The sequence below is a fragment of the Nestor notabilis genome, unplaced genomic scaffold, assembly GCF_000696875.1.
Source record: "Nestor notabilis isolate BGI_N333 unplaced genomic scaffold, ASM69687v1 scaffold1230, whole genome shotgun sequence".
NCBI lineage: Eukaryota > Metazoa > Chordata > Aves > Psittaciformes > Psittacidae > Nestor > Nestor notabilis.
The window spans coordinates 289,624-310,465 of record NW_009912275.1 but is presented as its reverse complement, the minus strand read 5'-3'; the positions used below and the strand labels follow the sequence as shown (position 1 = coordinate 310,465).

At 38.7% G+C, this 20,842-nt stretch overlaps 1 protein-coding gene across 2 annotated transcripts in view; it reads left to right on the top strand.

Moving 5' to 3' along the window:
* The first annotated feature begins 10,070 nt into the window (after nucleotides 1-10,070).
* CTBP1 (C-terminal binding protein 1) overlaps nucleotides 10,071-20,842 on the top strand; it is a 41,527-nt gene continuing 30,755 nt past the window's right edge. The window contains exon 1 of one of the 2 annotated variants that reach the window (XM_010018597.1): nucleotides 10,071-10,225. In XM_010018597.1, the coding sequence (XP_010016899.1) occupies nucleotides 10,088-10,225 (138 nt within the window). In that variant the 5' untranslated portion in view covers nucleotides 10,071-10,087. The remainder of the gene's footprint in view (nucleotides 10,226-20,842) is intronic. The other variant, XM_010018605.1, reaches the window with a different exon arrangement.

Genomic DNA, 20,842 nt, shown 5'->3' with positions numbered 1-20,842 from the left:
GTTCAGTGTTTGTCAGAGTTGCTTTGGTTTTCAGAAGAACATAATGGAGTCTAACTCATGAGGGAGTTTATTCTCGTTTACCAGAAACCTTAATATTGTGTTCAATTTGCCCCTTTTTAATTGTGCTGGTCTTAAAAGTCTGGTCTCTCTATGTATTTATTTGGTTTTTAAGCAGTGTTTTAGCTGGATATCTTAGAGGAAGTTTCTAGCTCACCTCCTTTCTTCCCATCTGTAAACAAGAGAGTCATAGTATTTTTCCCCCACACACACTCTAAGGATTGCTGACACATACAGCACCATGATGTTCAGTTGAGAGGATGGTGAATCACATTAGATACTTTCCTAAAATAATAAAAGAAGTGAAGTTACAAAGCAACTGGAGAGGACAGTGTTCGATATGTAAATACTTCCATACTGTTATTTTTAGCGTCATTTGAGTGTGTTCTGCTGACCTCAAAAAAAAAAAAAGAAACCATGTGAAACTGATGTGGTTATCCAAGGCCCCACGCTTGCTTATCTTCAGACTTTTTGATAAGAAAAATAAGGAGTGCCCCAGGTAATAGTTTAACATTCTTGGGTCAAAGTACAGGTGTGCTGTTAGAGAAAAGGCTTTTGGTGTTTGGGATCAGAATAAAGGAAGCCTTTGATGTTGGCTACGTTTGGGTTTCTTTCTCTGATACAGCATCCTATACAGCATCTAAAATATGGGAAAAGAAGCACAGAGAGTATCCATTAGGCCAGGCTACATTCAGAAATCATATTCTGTAATAATAGATCCTTGGCAATGTCTTCAAAATATTATGTGAAATTAATACTCTAAAAGCAGTTGTATTCACAGGGCTAGAAAGTGGTATTTTTTTCCAAAGCATACACAGCTAAGGCAGTGGTTTAAAAGAAAACCAAACCCTCCAAATCTGCTGAAATAAAATAACTTGCTGTAGGAGAAACATTTTTGGAGGAGAGAAAAAAATTAGTTTTCTTCTTTTCTCCTTCAGAGTTCAAATCCATAATATTTTACAGGCAAATACGGAGTCGTTCCTTGAGGGTATTATTACATTTTAAATTAACATTATGTGGCTGTTCAGCTTTTATCAAAATCACAGCCAAGATGCCAGTTCTGATAATATATAAAAAAGTAATGCTTGCATTCTTCTTTATATTGGATACATGAGTAAAAGAGTGAGAATAAGGGCCCTTGATGTATTTTTCACTTCATATTTATTCTCACTGCTGTACTTTGCAGTTTAGCCATTCTGGACTTGTGTTCTGTATCTAAAGTATTGTCCTCGAAATCTCCAGGACCGCTTCTTCCGTGGAAAGTGTTTTAGTAAGTCTTGGCATGATCTATATTGTTACTGGAATGGCTCTGGGAGTTAATCATTCCGCTCATATTACAATTGTTGAAGCAGATTGTTTTTCCAGTTTCTGTCAGCAGGAGTTTTCTGGCTTGTTTTTTTTCTTTTAAAGTCACACCCACCAACCTATAAACTTTATGGGCTGAAATATAAGCTCAGTTGTATTTTAAACTACACTTCAGGGTGCGTGTGTGAAAGTGGATTCTTCCCTCCATTGCGATTCTTCCCTCCGTTGCCATTACAAGCCTACTGCCTGTCCTGGGAGAAGATGAAAGTGGATGTGTACCCTGACACACACCCAGCACATGGGACATTGTAAGAATGTCTTTGATGCAGCCTTAATTCATGCATTCAGTTCTGTATTTTAGAGATGCCATCCCATCAGTAACTCGGAAATCAATGTCCATAGTTAGTTATGGTCAAATGGGGCTGCTGGAGTGTCGTCATTCTCAACTTCTTTGATCGTAGGTACTGTCCTGAGCTTCACTGCAGTGATTCCTGTAAGTTACCAAGTAGTTTGTGGCTTGTGTGGGCAGGGGCACTTCGAAGGCACCATAAAACTCATGGGATAAGTAACAAACATTGGCAGCCTTAGGCAGCACTTCTCTGAAGCTGGGATAATGGGAGTGTACTCTGTTAGGGCAGCTCCAACATCAGTGATTTATTTTTCCATCCCCCCCCCCCCTTTATAGTTATTACTTAATAAAGCTAAAAATGCTTTAAACTGTGAAGTATTTATGTGGACAGGCACTGAAATGCTCCACATCCAAGGAAAGCTCAGTCCTTTAAACTCTTTTGCCTTTCTCTGGAGTTTGCTGTCATCTATCTTGAAAACAGCTTGTTTTCATCTTGTTACTTGAAAACAGCATTTCTGTGACATTGTTGTTTGTGTATGTTTTATTGCTGATGCTTAGGCTTTCTCAGTTTAGTACTCGATATAGTTGTTACTGAAGATTGTCATTTGGTTTGCTTTTTAAATGGTGATAGGCAATTAAAGCATTTTACAGTAATACATTATGCTATTACTGCTTGTTCTTTGACATAAATAGGTGTGATTCATATTGTTTTCAGTTTTATTTTGAGAAGTATTAAGATCAGTTCTAGCATGCTCTGAAAATGTAATTTGAGTAATTTTTTGACAGATGTGAAATACTTGCAGTTTTAATGTGGATGTTTGAAGTACATGGGTAGTAATAGAAAATATTGCTAGATGATTTTTTTTCCCCTTAATAGAACTTTATTTCTGATCATATGCTTTCAAGATGTGCCTTGTGGGACCTTTGGTTTTTGTACCCTGACCGGCATTTAGGATTCTGTGTGTGTATTGACAGTTGTTAGACAAATAACAGCAGTATTACTAGATGTTTAAGAAAGAGTGGTTAGGGATCACTACCTAAAAACACAACAGAAACCCATATCCTTGCATTGTCAGATTCATGCCTGAGAATTCAAGTATACTTGCTATATGAATATGGCAAAGTAATGAGGAATCGTTGACTCTCAGGTTCCGGTAACGTCAGGGAAAGGTGGGATTTTCTAATTGGAAATCATTCATTTAGTTTGTTTTGATTGTACCAAAGGGAAATTCAAGTAGGACAGTAGTCTCAAAATACTCCGTGTTGAGGCCTTTGTGTTGTAGGCTGTAGCAATTGCTTGGATACCCAGGCTTATTCCTCACAGGTGGTAAAATGATGATGTTATGTATGCATAAATCTAAGTATGTTGGCAGTCTATGGACTAGGGTGGGAATTACATCTTACTGGTGTTAGGTTTATATTCTGGGTAAGGGAATGAGCTGTGAATGTCCTGGAGAGTGGCTGGGTGTATTTCAATGTTCGCAATTAGCAGGAGGATATAATGGGTGTGCCTGCTCTGCACATCTCTGGGTCAACACAGTGCCGGAAACCACTTGTATTTTTCTTGGTCTCTTGCAAATTAAAAAGAAAAGAAGGAAGATGGCTTGTTTTTACTGAGTTTGGGTAAATAAAAAGCACAGACTGCAACAGTATTCATCAGCTGTGCTCTTCCTGTAAAGTTCCAATTTGCTTAGCATTAACCTCTGGGCCCTGGAGACCTCGATAGAGACTGAACATATGCTTGAAGTAAAGCTTATGCTTAGTTTTCTCTTGTATGTATATTGTTAAGTCTAGATCTTGTTCTTCTGCAAATCAGTTTGGGATTGTTCCTGTTAATTTCCAGAAGACTTGCAGCAGGTTCCTAAAATCTTTGGAAGCATAGTTAGAAACATAAAACCAGAAAAGAATGAAACTCAAGTTTAATCTGCAGAGTAATTCAGGCTTCTGAGGGCACTGTCACCTTTTTGTACTTGCCCCTTGTTGGTGTTCTTTACTGAAAAATACTCTTCCCTCTTCCCCCCATCCCACATTCCAAATCATGGGAGATTGCATCCTGCTTGTTTTGAAGGTGGTGTCAAAAGCTGTTGGCTCTGATTCTGGTGGAATCAAGAGGTTTTTGCAATGCATATTCAGCATCTAAATATGCTGAATATCAAAATAGCGAAGGCTGGTAAACACTCCTTTTTTTTCTCTCTTTGCATCCATTTTACTGCTCCGTGTACCTGCATTGATTTTAAAGTTCTACTTGACTGCTTTTAGAGTTTTGCTCTACCTTGAATCTTAAGTTTTGATTGAATCTAAGTGTGTACAAACCAATGAGGCTACCAAAAGGAAGTCTGATATTTCAATATGCATGAGGTGTCAGAAACCTTCAGATAGGTTTCTGAAGTATGGCATTGCTAGGAATTTGAATAGTGCATATTGGCAAATCTAATTTGTAACAGCTTCTGTGTTCATGTTATGAGTGGGATATTTTTTGTTTGTTTTGACAACTCGTGCTTTACTTGAATTAATATTAGCATTTATTTTTAAAAAACATGTAAATTTGTTGGAGGGTTTGTGGTAAATCAGTGACAGCTCAGACCGAATTTACAGCCTAGGTAGGAATAGAAAGGAAAGGTAAATGCCACAGGGGATTAGTCTCGCCTTACGTGTGCGAGGTTGTAAATGAGTTGAATGCCCAACCTGTCATTTTCAGGTCTTGTGTTTGTAAATATTGATTAGATTTTTCAGTAGTTTGCATTTTGTTAGGAACTTAAATCACTTCAATGTTTTACGCTGCATAAAGGAAGTTTGGTTGGACAGATTCTTAAAGGGACATTGGCAAGGGAGTTTTCCCTGCTTATTTAATCTTTACACTTCTAAGAATCCCCACAAATATCCTTTGCTGTGGGTGCTGTCCCCCATTTCATGTGCATATTGGTTTGTCATTAGAGGGTTACTGATGAGTGTTGTGCTTTTTGGCATTGATGTATTTTTCAGAAAAAAGAATTGAAGCATTTGTTTTGAAAAAAAGAAAAACACATTTAAAGAATTACATGGACTTTGCAAACAGATTTAAGAAAATAAAAGGTAGGTCAAATTTTGGACCTACAAACCTGACAGTGTCCTTTAATATTTATGCCTTCTGTGAGACATTCCTATATTCATCATAGAATCATAGAATGGTTTGGGTTGGGAAGGACCTGAACTTCCTCTAGTTCCAACCCTCCTGCCATGGGCAGGGACGCCTCACACTAGACCATGTCACCCAAGGCTTTGTCCAACCTGGCCTTGAACACTGCCAGGGATGGAGCATTTACCAATTCTCTGGGCAACCCATTCCAGTGCCTCAGCACCCTCACAGTGAAGAACTTCTTCCTTATTTCTAACCTGAATGTCCCCTGTTTAAGTTTTAACCCATCACCCCTTGTCCTATCACTGCAGTCCCTGGTGAAGAGTCCCTGTCCAGCATCCTTGTAGGCCCCATTCAGACACTGGAAGCTGCTCTGAGATCTCCACGCAGCTTCTCTTCGCCAGGCTGAACAGCCCTAACGCAGAAAACTGTGCAAGTGACATTGTTAATGATGATTAATCTTAACAGCTTATCTTGTTGCATTTTGGTATGTTTTCTAATGCTAGCAAGCAGGGACAGCCTAGTTGCGGATCTCTGCTGTTTGTGCAGGGTGATCACTTTAGCTACTGTCAGTTTGTAATATAGAAGGTTGTTTTACAGAAGGTTTAAAACACAGTATGACAGGGAGAGCTTTCTTATCCTCCAGTTGTGAGTATGCCTCATAGTATTGGCTTCAACTCTTCCCCTTTCGAGTGTATTGCACAAAGATGCACCTACATTTCAGGAGCTATAGGAGGTGCAGGTAGGAAACTAGCCTGCTTAGGGTCTTTGTTTCCAGTTTAAAGAATCTATCTCATGCATGTGGTAATTTGTTAAGTCCCCATGCTGCCAGAGCTACAGAGGTAATAATTCACAACCCTTCCTCTCCTATTACAAAGCTGGATGATAAATTCATTAATCCTTTTGTTGCGAGACCCATAGACAGTTGAAGTGCTTGTGCATGGGGTTGGCCTCCTTTCAGGTTCTGCACCTGAAAACTGCTTTTTCAGTTTCCAGGATTTTTTTCCATAAAAGCTGGGCTAGAACAAGGTTTTGGTACTTCTGTTCCAAGGAGCAGCTAGTCTGAATTGCAGCTCTCTGTCCTGGTAGCTGTGTGGTGAATCGCTGCTGCGTGTGGGCAACTGCTCTGTCTGTGCACATTTGTACCTGGTATTGCTTCAGAAAGATTCCAGCAGTCACTGGCACTGTAGCTGTTCCTGGGGCAAGAGCTTCACCACCAGATGATATCCATAATGGGAGATGGAGGGGGAAACTCCCAAACTGGATTAGAGCTGTTGGGGAAGCTTTGTTGTTTATCTTAAATACATTTAGATAACGTTAAGGGCCTGGCTTAGACCCAGCAAATTCAGAGTTAAGGCTTCTCACTCCATCTCCAGTACTCACCGGAGCACTTGGCTCTCCAGCATAGGTGGTGTTGGAGGTGACATGTTATCCTCAGATCCCTGCTCACCTAGGCAAAACATTAAGCAGTGCCAACTGTTCTGGGTACATCTGTTTACAATACCCCTGCTGTCCTGAGCATGGTGCGTCTTAACACTCCACTGCTTTCCTTGGAATGTTAATGGCCAGTGGCAGCACAGCAGGTGTGGTGGAAAGCCAGCAGCAAAAGGGGGAAGGGTCCAGATGCAGTGAGAAGCTTTAACTTTGAGTTCCCTGGCTTCTGTGAGCACAAGTCAGACCCTTAATGTTGTTTTAATGTATTGTTTGTGTTTAATTTTTAGTAAAAATTTGAACACCACCCAGGCTACAGAGGTTGCAGTGGATAAGAAGTTTAAAAGCTTTGGTTCAAGATTACAGGAGGCTGCAAGAAAAATTAAAGACATGGAAATGAGGATGGAATGACAGGCTGCTATTTTGCCTCAGAATACTGAAGATTGTAAAGCATTGAGAAATCGAATTCATGACCCTGGAAATCAAGCTCAGATTAAGAAATGTCAGGTTGGTAGGGGTTCCTGAAAGTCTCGAGTTAGGATAAAACTGAGATTGTTTTCCCATGACAAAGGTTCTAGGATGTGGGGGTGGATGGTGTAATCTTTATCTTGTGTTAAGTGAAATGCTTTACTTAAATAAGCCAGCTAAGTGAAATTACTCTAATTAGTTTCACATTTGTGGTGTTTAATGTCACTTTTGACCTGTTTGCAGTTATTTCTCTTTGGCACCAAGTTGCATGATTTACTGTTAATGCAGACATGGAAAATACTGCTCTTAAATACACACTGCTTTATCCTGCCACTCAAGGGTCTGCTGCAAAGCCAAACAGTATGACATTGCTAGATAAGAAACTTGCAGAATGTATCCACATAGTGGAAGAAGTAGTTTTTTGTTCAAAGGGTTCTGATTCATCGTGAAACTGTGCCTTTCCAAATGCAGACTTTAAATAGTGACTGCCACCGTGATGGAGTTACTGTGGGTTTACTTAAGTGTTGAGTTATTGTCTGCGATTCAGTGATACGGTTTTTAGGCGGAAGGATTGTGCAACAGGAAGTCTATGCTGAAGTTCAGAGAGGATTTTGGCAAGCAAAGGTTTGTAGGGTTTTTGTGGTCAAGGTCACTGGATGTGTTTGAGTTCTGGGGACTTTATTAAAAGCCAGATTCTCCGGGGGAGGGCTTATCCTGCCAGTTGTTTTTCTGACTCTTGTTTCTATGCTTTGGGGCTCTGTCTGACATGCCATTTAGCACCAGCATGAGACATGAGTAGCTTTGTGGAGATCGAGAGAGATACAAAGCCGAGGGGAAAATCAGACCACACCTACCTGTATTTTAGAGAAATCATTATTTTAATGGGTTGTGTTTTGTGATCCTCTATTCCATGATTTTTTGAGAGAGCTCTAGTCAGAAGAGTGTTTCTTATAAGCGCCAGTTTTTAATCTCATCATCTGTTATCTGTTTGGACTATGTGCGCTCTTCTGTTGACAGGTGCTTCAGCTGTAGCTCTGAGGGGATCATCTGTGCCCTATTTTTCCTCATTCATCTTCAACAAATTCAGTATCAAAGTTCTGTTTTCTGTTTCTGAGTCTATTTTAGCTAGCCTTCAAACTTGTTGTAATCCTGGTTTTGCTGGACTGACAGCTTAGATGATGACCGTAACATTTCAGTTGTAAAACAAGCACAGTTATTCTGTGCCATATGAATAGAGCTTGCAATGTCATTTTTACATTTGCTTCAAGACATAATTGCATTTTATTAATGCTATTACATACACTGTTTTGAGAGAAACATGAACAAGTCTATAACATGCTTTATTTTAGGGTGTTTCTAAGTAAATTTAATGTGGGGTTTTATAATTAAGTTCCCATTAAAGGATAGTAATTATTCTCTGGATAATATGTAGCTTTCCATTGTCTATTCATGTAGTATTTGTGTCCTGTACCACATTATTAGTGTGTGGTTTATTTCCTAAAAATGACTTTATGAAGGCTACGTGGCCACTGCTGGTTCAAACAGGTAACAACAGTGAGTTAGCAAGATGCACAGCTTTTATAAAGGCTTCCATTTAATTTTGGTGGCTGCAAAGAACCTGTGTACCAAAAATCTAAGTATGTCTATCACAGTAGAGATTTGTAACTGATTTATAACAGAGAATAGTTTTCATGTGTGTTATACTAATGAAACTTTGCTGGTGAGTACTTTTCCCATCTGAATGCCTCTCTGCTGTGGTGAGTCCTGCAGAGTCAGTCCATTGGCATCATCAGTTGTCAGGAGACACTGGCACTAGAACAGCAAAGAACCAAATGTAGTGACTCTTGTTCTGTCTTCAAATATAAAAACTCTGAATTGGTGAAGAACTTAAATGCTGGATTGTAGTAGGGCTGGCTGATCATCTTGACTTGATTAGGGGTGGGCATGAAATTTATGGTTTCAGGCTGGACAGTTAAAGAGAGACCATGACGGTCCCAGCAGGGAACTAATACGCTGCTTCTGTCGACTTGTGCAAATCTGTTTTCCCGGAAGCTGTTTTACTTCACCAGGTATCTTGTACAGCTGGGATTCTATGAATTTTCCATCTACTTAAAATGCAGATGACAGTCTTTCAGGGCTTGCTTTTTGACACAGGTCGGGGCTTAAGATGCAGGGTTTGCTTGTAGAAGGTAGCAGGGGAACCTCGGTCTTGTGCGTTAATGTTGGACTAACTTGTATTACCAAGCAATAAGCAATGTCTTCAAATTCACACTGCACCAAAAATGTGTTGGAATTTGCATAAAAAAACATGTAGCCTGCTTCACTTTGCAGTGTTTAAAACTCCTTATTTCAAAAGAGGAAAAAAGTTATGTACTTTATTCTTGGTTTTGCTTTTCCTTATCTGTCTTCAGGAAGTCCCTTTTTTCCACCCATGCTCAACTACTTTTGTGTAAATGTAATGGTTTAATACTATTCCCTGGAGTACTTTTGTATATTTATAGCATCTATACTGTTAAAAAGATGCTCTCTAAATACCTTGTTACAAGGATTACTTTTCATTTTAAGACTCCATAAAGAGGCTATAAAGGAAGTCTGCACTTTCAACTGATTTTCCTTCCCTAAGATATTTAACCTGTATTTCCTTGTCACTCTACACTGTTCAGGCATGATGTTGATTTAGGGAGAGACATGTTGAGAGTTTTCTGTGGTGGATTCAGTATGATGTGTTTGTTTGACTAAGCTGTACAAAATTGTTTTGGAAACCCATTAAGTCTAAGCAGACCTGCATAGGTCAGCAGTTAGTCTGTCCACTTGGACGCTGGATCTTCAGTAAATTAAACATTTTGCTGTTGTAGGCTTTTTTTTTTTTTTCAGTTAAATTTTAGTCACAGCAGATCATCATCATATATATAAATTGAATATACAAATCCTCACTGAATTGCTTATGATATTCCATAAGCCATACTCTTGCAAGCCTGGACAAGATATTTCTCACTCTGTCTAGAGCTCACAAAAGGTGTGGAATCCAATCAAAACATAAACCTTGGATAAGATCACACAGACACTTCTTAATAGTGCGATAAGGTTATATCTTTAAACACAAATATTATTCCCTCGGTGGTTTTATCCATCTTCCATTGTTCAGCCTCCTGAACCTCCATGGTGTTTTCTTTTAAGGTCTTCTTAGGTTTTGCTTGATTGCTGACTGTAAACTTGTTCCTGTTTTACTAGCTTCAGTCCTTGAAATCTTTTTCTGCCATCAGCATAAACAGACTAGCTATAACCTATGTTTTCTTTATTACATTTTCAAGGCTTGAATAACAAGTCTTCTCTGTTTCTTTGTAGGCATTCGACCTCCGATCATGAATGGGCCCATGCACCCGCGCCCTTTGGTAGCATTGCTGGATGGCAGGGATTGTACAGTAGAAATGCCTATTCTGAAGGATGTAGCCACAGTGGCATTTTGTGATGCTCAATCTACACAAGAAATTCATGAAAAGGTAATGTTTAGAGGTATAATAGAGATGTTTTATAAAATGCATGTATTTTAATTATTATGAATAGATACAGTGTTGTGTTAACTAAGACAATGTGTTCAGCTATTGCATTTTAGTGAATGGTTGGTTACCTTTGTGAGTTACTGGTTATTTCTGGTAAGGGGTGAAGCATGATGATGAGTCAAAGATGAAAATGTTTGTGTTGAACTTTCCTTTTGTATAGTGTATCTTTGGCTGGATGTTGTCCACGTGTTTACCTACTGACTTAGAGTTGTAGAGAATTACCTCTGGGAAAATTACATTATTACACGATATTTTGCAATGCTTCTTGGAAACACTGTTGCTCAGGCTTCAGCTGAAAAGCCAAATCCCAGTGTTGGACTGGTTGTGTGAGAAACTTTCAGACTTCTTTGTCTAGCCAAGGAATTGTGCAAATCGGGTTAGGAGGCCTTGTGCACTGAGAACTGACACTGCAGGAGAGTTTCAAAACAAATGCTAACCCAGAATTTATTTAGAAAATTAATTACAAATGTATTCTAACTGCATGTTATTCCAGAGGTTCTCACCCTTCAGGATGGTTTGGGAGCTGTAGAACAGCTGGTGGCTTTTAATGTTGTCAAAGGTTTTTTCCTTAGAGGAATATCTTAGAGGGATACCCATTTTTGCTGACAGCTGAGGGAGCCAGCTGGCCCATACACCTACATTTGCTCTTTGGAGACTTCTTTGAGTATGAAGGCCTCATGTCTACCACAGATCCCTGCTGTCCTCTGGACAGCAATAGCACCTTTTCACATCCATATTTGTGCAGAGGTAGAATTAATTTCAGTGAACTTGATGGCTAACAGAGTAAGCCCCAAATGCCAAATATTCCTTCAGCCAATAAAGGATGAAACCACACTTTAGAGCTTCTGTGGAGGTAATAAATGTGACAACAGAGAGGAGGAGCCCAGTACAGAGGAAGGCAATGAGGGAACTTCTTCACAGGGATTTATTTTCTTTTCCAGCAAAGATCTAGGATAGACAAGTGCAGATCCAAGTCTTAACTTAAAGGCTTGTTAGGTAAGTGTCTGTATCCACGTTGTACATATGGTACTGTAGACTGCTGAGTGCGCTTTAGATGTTAAGGAGTTGTGTCAGCTGAACCGAATTGCCCCAGTGTTCCTGGTTCTCTACAGATACCTTGTTAGACTTGTCCTCCACTAATTATAGCAACGCTTGGGTTTGTGACAGGTTTTCAGAAGCTTTTTGCTATTTTAAGTTCATAACTGGTTTAATTGTTTATTTACTTTTCATGTTCTTGTAATATATGGCATTGTTAAACATGTTAAAGTCTCTGTATGTGATGAAAGATTTAATCTTTCCTTTTGATGACTTTCTTACAAAGCCAGCTACTTGAAAATAATACTAATACCAACTTCCCTTCTGTTATCAGGTGAATAAATCTCATTTTCTGTAGCCTATTTCATGTTAGTGTCTTCCTGGTGAGAATCCATCAACTGACTATTCAGCTTGTCATTTCTTAATAAAAATATTTTTATTTGCGGGGGGGGGGAAAACCAAAACATTTTCATTGTTAAACCTTTTAAAAGTTGTAAGTGGTAGGGTGGTTTTCGGGTTGTTTTTTTCTCCCTGTGTTATTTTTTTTTTTCCTTCCTTTGTAAACAGTAAAGACAGGCTGAGAAAGTTTGGGCTGTTCAGCCAGGACAAGAGAAGCTGCGTGGAGACCTCAGAGCAGCTTCCAGTGTCTGAAGAGAGCCTGCATGGATGCTGGAGAGGGACTCTTCACCAGGGACTGTAGTGATAGGACAAGGGGTGATGGGTTAAAACTTAAACAGGGGAAGTTCAGGTTAGATCTAAGGAAGAAGTTCTTCACAGTGAGGGTGGTGAGGCACTGGAACGGGTTGCCCAAAAAAGTGGTGAATGCTCCATCGCTGGCAGTGTTCAAGGCCAGGTTGGACAGAGCCTTGGGTGACATGGTCTAGTGTGAGGCGTCCCTGCCCATGGCAAGAGTGTTGGAACTGGATGATGTTAAGGTCCTTTCCAACCCAAACCATTCTATGATTCTATGAAGATTTATGCTGTATCAACACAGCAAACTAGGACTGCCGATTCTTGTGCTTCAGGCAAACACAAGCTAGGAGTCCCCTTTCCTGAAGCCCTGTGTTTAGTTCCTTGCTGAATCTCTCTGCAGACTGTCAGGTTTCGTGTCTAACCCTGCTGCCCCCATCCCCACACAGGCATAGGCTGTTGTCAGAGCAGTAGTCCTGAGTGGTATTTAAGGTTGTTTTCTGCAGCACCAGTCCTGGCTTAAAATCACTGCCTTGATTTGCTCAGCTGTGTTTTAGATAGAATAAAATTCCAATGTGAGTAGGAGAATAGAAAAATTGCTCCTACTAGGAAATAACCTGCATTTCAAACAGCCTTTTTCACAATTCATTAGTTGTTTCTCACAGGATAGTTGAAACTGTTCTTTTTAGATGATTCTTGAATTATGGAGCTAGACACAAAGTTGGAAATATTATAGTTCTGATCTCATGTTTTTGTTTTAATGTGTTTATACTGTCCTATAGAAGACCATCTTTACAGTTGAATGGTCAATGGGATAGCATCAAACCTTGAACTTCTAATTTGTTGTGACATTCTGTTTTGAAACAGTAAGTTTTTACCAAAACCTAATGCTAATTTCAATCTTCTCTTTAACATCTGTTGAAAACAAGACCAGTGGTTTTGCTGTGCAGCCAGCTTAGACTATTCGATATTGTGGTTGTGAATGACAGCCTAAGAGTAACTAACTTGAGAACAAATGCAAACCAGTGAAAACTTCCTTGACTTCATTGGTAGTAGGAAATGCAAACATATGGATACTGGGGGGTTTTGTGTGGTTTTGATTCGTTTGTTGTATTAGAAGATGAATTTATAAAGTTCAAGGACAACAATAATCTAAGTATAATGTTAATGTTTTAAATTTAGAGAAATATTCAATCCAAGCTTTTTTAATCTCAATACCATTTTGTCTTTCTATGTTTTGAGAATTAAAATATAATACATAATGCCTTATTTCTGTGTATTTCTGTTTATGTTGAAAAGTGCTTTTAATCTTACTGTTTTCCTATCTCGCACCACTGTTAGAAGCTTAATACATGAAATAGCTGGATTCCATTTACAAAGTCCAAATACCACATGGAGAATAAGTCATACAAATTCTGTTTCACTTTTTTTAATAGGTAATAGCAGGTTGCTCTTCAGGTGAACACTAACATTGGCAACTGTGCCACCACTGTAGCTTTATGCTTTGCTAACTGAAATAAACACCATTTACTTCTCACGCATCAAGACTGGGGAATTCCTGTATAATATAAATGCCTGCCTTAGAAACAATCAACTTTTTCCCTTATCAGGGGTGTGGTGGATGAACTCAGATCTTGAGACTGAAAGTCCATGTGTGTGCCTCAAACTGTAGCTTTGGAAAAACATTTAAATACCTGGTAGTCTGTTGTTCATCTTCACAAGAGTGTTGTAGTTAGTGGATTATTCTGAAGTTTGTATCTTATGGTTCTTATTACACCAAATAATTCATTCTCAGTGAGCTCAGAAATAACATCAGTTTTCACTAGCTACTAGTACATTGCTATTATACAAAGTTTCACTAGTCCAGAGGATGATGCTGTCCTAAACTTTGGGTTTGCAAAGTACCATTGTTCTGCCAGTAATAGATTTCTGCAACAAAAGTTACAAACCTTAATTCATTATCATCTTATTGTGTCAATTTAACGTAGACTAAGAGATCAGTTTTCTGTGGTTAGCACTTAGCAGAGTTCTATGTGAAAAGTGTTCATCTGCAGTCAAAAATGGCTATTTTCTACACATCTTTAGAGTTACAGTAGAGAAATAACTGTGTATTAGTAGTGCTTGTGTAATACCTTATTTGAGGGATTTTTAAATACAGTGCTTGTATAATACCTTATATTTACAATATATAAAATTGTTTTCAGGGAAAAGTTTCAAAACTAGAAGTTAGTAATACAGATTTAAAAGCAGTATCTAAGATTTTAATGTATTATGAATGCCCATTCCTGGCCATACTAGATGATGTTGTCCTGTTAATGAAAATACAGATTTTGATAATGGATATTAATTGGCAAAAGCCTGTGAAAGAAGAGATGACTGAAAATCAGGAAAAGGTTTAGTCTTGTGAAGAGCTTGCTGAAAGCAGGTGGTGAAATTTAGTTTTTCTTCCATGTATTCCTTGTCTTTAAGAAGAGATGCTGAATGTGGCAGGGTAGAAGATATGTTTAGAGACCCTGAAGTTGCAGGAGGTAGGCCAGAGACTGGGAAATTGAGGATGCAGTTTCAAAGAGGTGACTGGCATTGTCTGATACACATGGATGGGTGGCTGTAGAGGAATGTAGTGGGGAAAAAAGACACGAACTGAGAATGGAATCAGGAGGAAAGTAGTGAAAGACTGCAAAAGGGTGGCTGGGAAAGTGAGAACTGGTATGAACTCGCCTTGTGCAGTTGTGGGGCCTTGATCAGAGGCATGTGAGGAGTCGGCTTTGAGGAATGAACGTTTTGGGCTCCAGAGGAGGGATTTCTGCTGACCATGAGAAGGTTTCAGGGACAGGATGTTAGTTTAAAATACTCTCCTAAGATGGCAAGGTAACAGAGGAAATAGTGGAAAAGAGGAATTTGTAGTAGTTTGTGAGGGAGCAAAGCGCAAGCTAGATAATTTTTCACAGAGAAGGAGGCTGAGGGATTGTAGCACATACAGAAAGAAGGAAAAGAAATTAATGCCACTGGTATTTGGGGTCAAAGCAGCAAATACTGTCACGCCTTAGTATGTGTGCTAATTAAAGACGGTTTTCTCCAAATTGGGTAAAGCCTGAGTTGCAGTTCTGTAGCAATTCCCTTATGCCGAAGAGTTCATTTGTCATTCTCTTTTTTACGGCTGAGGAAGTATGGAAAATAAGTAACTTACTCAAAGGAAGAAGTAAATGATAACGTGTTTTAGAACTTGCTTCATCTCATGTCAAAGCATTCATTCCCCATGCTGCTGCTTTGGAAGGCAAGTTGGATGGAGGAGTTATATTTCCTTCCTTTTGAAAATCGGGCTGATGGTGCTTAAGTGAACACTGACATTTGCTGAGAGCAACCCAAGGGTTTGAAGTAACTTTGTAGTTAGAGCACATTTGTTACACTTCTTCAGAAATTACTCGTGTAAGAATTTACTGATTATATTGTTTTTTCCCCACCTACCCTAGAAAAAGCAGTTTGTTTTCAAGCCCTTCTGAAGGGCTGCAACAGACATGTCTATGCTTTGCTTCCAAGTTGTGTTTATTCTACACGTTGCATATGGCTGTGTGAAGTTGAGCATTATGTTTGTGGACCTATATCATGGAATAACTGGGTTCACTTGGTCCTATCAGGAAAATTCTGTCATTTAGGGTAGAAATTACTTTAAGATTTTGGTGGTTAAATTTCTTTCTTAGAAATGGCATTACTGTCAATAAAAGTTACTATGTTTAAACTGGATTTTATTTTACAGTTAACCACGTGTAATCAGTCTTCTTGGTAACCATCTCGGACAGCTTTCAAAAAACATACGTGGTATTTTGGTTTGTTCTGCCAAAAATACAGGTGCTCATCCAAAATAAATGTTTAAAAATAATTAGCGTGCTTCCATCCTCGTTCCATGTTGACTTGCTTTATTTCACTGCCTCATGCTCTGTTGTCTCTCCCTGTCTTTTCTTCTCCAGTCCCTCTTTCAGTGCCATTCATGTTTTCCCCGCTCCTTAGCAGTCTACCCGGCACTTCTGATTTCTACAGTCTTGCTCCTTCTTTTTACTTCTATACCTTTGAAAGCATCACAGCACACCCTTGACCTTGACATCTTTGTGTTGCTTAAGGTCTTTGGAGTTCAAAGCCTTTACTTTTTGGGCTTCCTGACTTGCGCTGTGCACTCTGTAGCTCCAAAGGGATAAACGTAACTGTAAATGGAAGATCTGGTAACGAACATCTGAACCAAGCAGAGAGAAAATAAAGTGATCCTTGCAAATGTAAATGAAAAAGACAGGAAGCACAGCTGATTGGGAATGATCTTTAAAACAAAAATTACATTCTCAAAGAATATAGATTGAAAGGAAGCTGCCTTGTTCTGAACAGTAATGTATATTTGGGAGTAAGCTGTCACCTCGGACCTGATCCAGAAAGGCTGGAAAGAAGTCAAGAGTTTGTTTGAAGCTGTGTACATTTTCGCATTCTCCTTTTTTTCCTGTAATTATGTGGTTTCCTACATCTTGTCTCAAATCAGCTAGAAGAAGAAAAGGGTGTGTTTTTGGCTGGGTTTACTGCTTCATGCAGATACCCCATTCACCAGAACATTAAAGAGAATAAATAGGTTGCTTGGTTGGAAGTGGGGAAAATTGTCTGTCTTGTAAACCCGTGCCTCAGCCTTACAAGTGGTTAAGTAAGACTGTATCATATCCCTTGACTCCTGTTACAAAAAGCACAAAATAATCTTCACAGGGATACTATATTTCCATATTTTTAGTTTAAGTTAAAAACAATTGAAAGCTGAACTTCCTTTTCAGTGGGGTAGGACTTGAAATTTTTCAGTCGCGCTTTTACACAGGAATTAAATGTAGAAACAGTTCCAGTCATTACAGTTTTATCTAAGACTGTTTCAAAGAGCTGAAGAGCTTTCATAATGCAACAAATGTTTTGAAACTGGTAACAAGCAAATCAAGAATGGTGCTGTTGTTCAGCTGAGTCTTTGATTTGTTTCTATTATATCAGTGGTTAAGGAAGATAATTCTTCCAGCTTCAGATTCTTCTTTGTTTAGCAGTAAAGCTGCAATCTTGCATTGTACCATCAGTGCTGTTTATATTCATGATGCAGTTGCAGCATTTTAGTTCTTCCATCAAAATTAAATTCTCAAAGGATATAGATTGAAAGGAAGTTGCCTCGTTCTGAACAATAATATATGCTTGGGATTATATTGTAACCTCAGACCTGATCCAGAACCTTGTGAATCTACGGAAACTGAATGAGCCTTGGATCAGATTCTTTCAGAAAGACTTTGAAAAAATTAAGAAAAAAGAAATCCTAAAAACTTTTGTTAAACCTCATTATACAGTGAAGTAGTTAACACAGAGCTATCACAGTAAGGATGTATACAAAATCAGTATTTGTATTCAATGACCCTTGTGCCAACATCTGTTCGATTTGCCAATGGCACTATTACAGGTCAAGTGCAGCATTACAGGAAGGGGCAGGCTGCCAGTGCCTCCTCTGAACTCATACCCTTTAAAAAGCAGAATGGAAGTGCTGCTTTACCCAGCAAGCAGCATGTATCAATCTTGCAGACAGATTAGAGTCTAATACAGTTGGTTATCAAATGCCTTTTTCTTTCATTTCCAAATAGCAGGTTCTACTAAGGACCATTTGGGCTTGAAAATTGCTGGTGATGATTAACAGGTTTTTTGGGACAGAGCTGTGTGGGTTGATGCATTGTCATCAGTGACTTTCATGCTGTAACGATCCTTTGGTGTAGCTGTTCAATCCATCGTAGTGTCAGATAGACTTGAACTGAAATGGAACACAGTTCAGTCTTATTAATAGAACAGACAAGGTAACACACAAATGGCCTGTTAAAATATTTTTCATTAAAACCTTTTATTTAGTAAAAGTGTTTTCAGAGCCTATATTCTCAAACTGACTTCTTGGCATTAAACTGCAGATAAATCCTGGGTTTGAAAGACTGGCTTCAGTACAGTTTTTAAAAGGAAGTTTGCTAGGTAGGTTATATATGCAGGTTATTTATAAAGTTGTTTGTGTATTTGTGTGTATATGTATCTATTTTTCAATAGTATATTTTAAAATGACTGGAAATAAGCTATCATATGTAATGTGTCTACATATGTAGTTTATGCAGTGTGTCGATATACTGGGGTTTAGAGTGTTTTCAGGAGACTTCAAGTAAGTTTTACTTATGTTTGTATGAAATATTTATATTTGTATATATTTGTAGAGTATAAATTAAATATTATTTAGTGTCTACACTGGACAGTATTTTGAATGGATAAAGTGCCTATCATGAAATGGGTAGGCTACTGACAGCACTGTGGGTCATTGGAACCTAACATTGAGCTGATAGTCTTGTAAAGTGAAATAGGAACTCATAAAAAGCAGCACAAACCAGCAGAGTTTTGGAGACCTACTAAATATCATGTGAGAACACTGGCTTTTCTTTTGAGTTTTAATAGTATTAGTTTCACGTGGAGTCTTTGTAATACTGAGTGAGGCTTTGAGAGCAGCTACAATTTGGCTGTAGCCTTTCCCTGGGTGGCAGACTGTTGATGACAAGTTTGATGTACAACTGCTCTTGCAAGTCAGATGTTGCAGGGGCTGCTCCGTTTAGGTGTAGGGGTTTTACTACTCAAATGTGCAAAGTATATCAAGTCTGTTGGTGACACTGGAATGTAATTTTTGGAGATGACATATGGATTCTAAGTCCAAAAAATGCCATAGCCTGTTGTTTCTAGAACCAGGTGAAATATTATGATCCCTTTCTAGTGACGATTTTCTAGAAATACTTCTTTAAAATTATGATACCTTGTCATATTCAATATGTAATTTATAAATATGTTCTGTCTCTACATTGAAGTAGTCAGCATTTTACATACTGAGTTATGTTTCTATACTCTAGATTTGGTCCACACGCCTCTGAGATCAGTGTCTCACAGTAAAATGATAGAATGGTTTGGGTTAGAAGGGATTTTGAAGATCATCTAGTAGAAATCTAGTCTCACTACAAGAAATCCAGTGGTGTGTCTTTAGATAACCAAAGAGAGGCTTTGCTGTTATGATATGTTTATGATTTTTTTTGTAAAAATAAGATGGTAAGAGTTCTTCCACAAGTTCTGTGAGGCAGTGGTGTGCTGCAGTGGTGACTACGCGATGTTTGGCGTGATGGCTGAAATAGCCTGGTGCTGAAATGAGGTGGAAAAAACCCAGATAGGAAGATGTTTAAAAAGGATTTCAGCCTTCAGTGTTCAGTACTTGAGATTTGCTAAATTCTTTGAAATAGAGATGTCTCCTACTGCAGTGTCATATGGTCTCTTAAGACCTAGCATGGTGTGAAAGCAGAGTAGTCATTTTGAGGTTGAACAGCAGCAAGACCTGTCTGAGCAGCTGTGATTGGAAAGGATGTCAGCTCACTGAAGAGGGTATGAAAAATGTTTTCAACAAGCAGTGTGCTGTAGCTTCACCTAGAAGTAAGTCTGAAGGAACAGAAATTACGCAGATGGGTCACAGAAGGCAGGCAACTAGTGTCCTGTGCTTAAACTTTTATCTTGGATTCTTTCTTCCCAAAAATCACAATCATAGTTGGATGAAAGGAGGAATGGCCGTTGAAGGTACACAGCAAATTCTGCTTCTTCCCTATCACATTTTGCCCATTGCTGTTCCTCACGAGAGATCACGAAGGGATATTGTCTGACTGCCACAGACTTGGGCTGATCTGAAATTTCTATCTTGCTTGTTAAATATGTTATCTCACTGGAATTGTCACGAGTTAGCACATCTGCAATAAAATTGTACCATTGGTGAATGTTGTATCAGTCAAGTTACAGAAAATGATGGAAAACCCCCACATATACTGCCTGTTTCTCTCATGAACTCACCACTGGGTGTGCTTCTGTAAGTGATCAGTAAATTACTCATATGCACAGTTATTTCTTTTCTAAAGATTTTCATTTTCCAGAAGTGCTCACATTTATGCTGGATTTCAGTTTCATGTGTTATGCTTGGATTTAGGTCAAGTTTTGATTTTACTCGTTGACAAGCTTGTCAGACTTCACGGTGTGCACTTGATACATGTAAGAACTTAGAATCACATACATACAAATAATTCCACAATACAGAAACTTTCACTATTAACTTTTTAAAGCTGTAAGTGGCATTGAGAAACATTCAGCATTGATGAATGTTTCTAACTTCACATTTTCAGCTATTATTTTCTGCCTTTTTGGCACGCTTAAATCTCATGGTCAGTTGCAAAAAACCAAGTAGAATTTAATGCTCAAATTAATGTAAAATAATAGACAGTTGCAGAATATTACAATTTTGGCAGTGGATTTCCTTGCTAACTTGTGCATAATCCTAGGAGAGCCTCAAACACTAAAAGGATATTGTAAAAGATTTGTCGCTTACATCTGTTTGTTGCGTATCCCACATGATGGGTAAATAACTGCCTGTGGAAATGGCTAGTGCCAATGTTAAGCCATAGTTGAGAAATGTTTTTTCTTTTTATTGAGCACATTCACAACCTTTTCAGTACTTTCCTGTCTCCTCCTAGTGCCAAGCCATAACCTAGATGGGCCCAAAATGTAGTGTAATGGGTCCAGACTGGTGCTCTTAGAGTCCAAATTTGACTGGCTGAGTTAATAAAATATGCATGATTATGAAGTGAAAAGCTGCTTCCCAAATGAAACACTGTGATTTTAAAACACAAATGTCTAAGCCGTTTCAGCTGTCTTTAGCTGTTGTTGAATGCAGTCCTTAAAGGAGTGGCAGCTCACTTGTTTTCCACACATAAAACCGCACGCACCATTGGCCTTTTC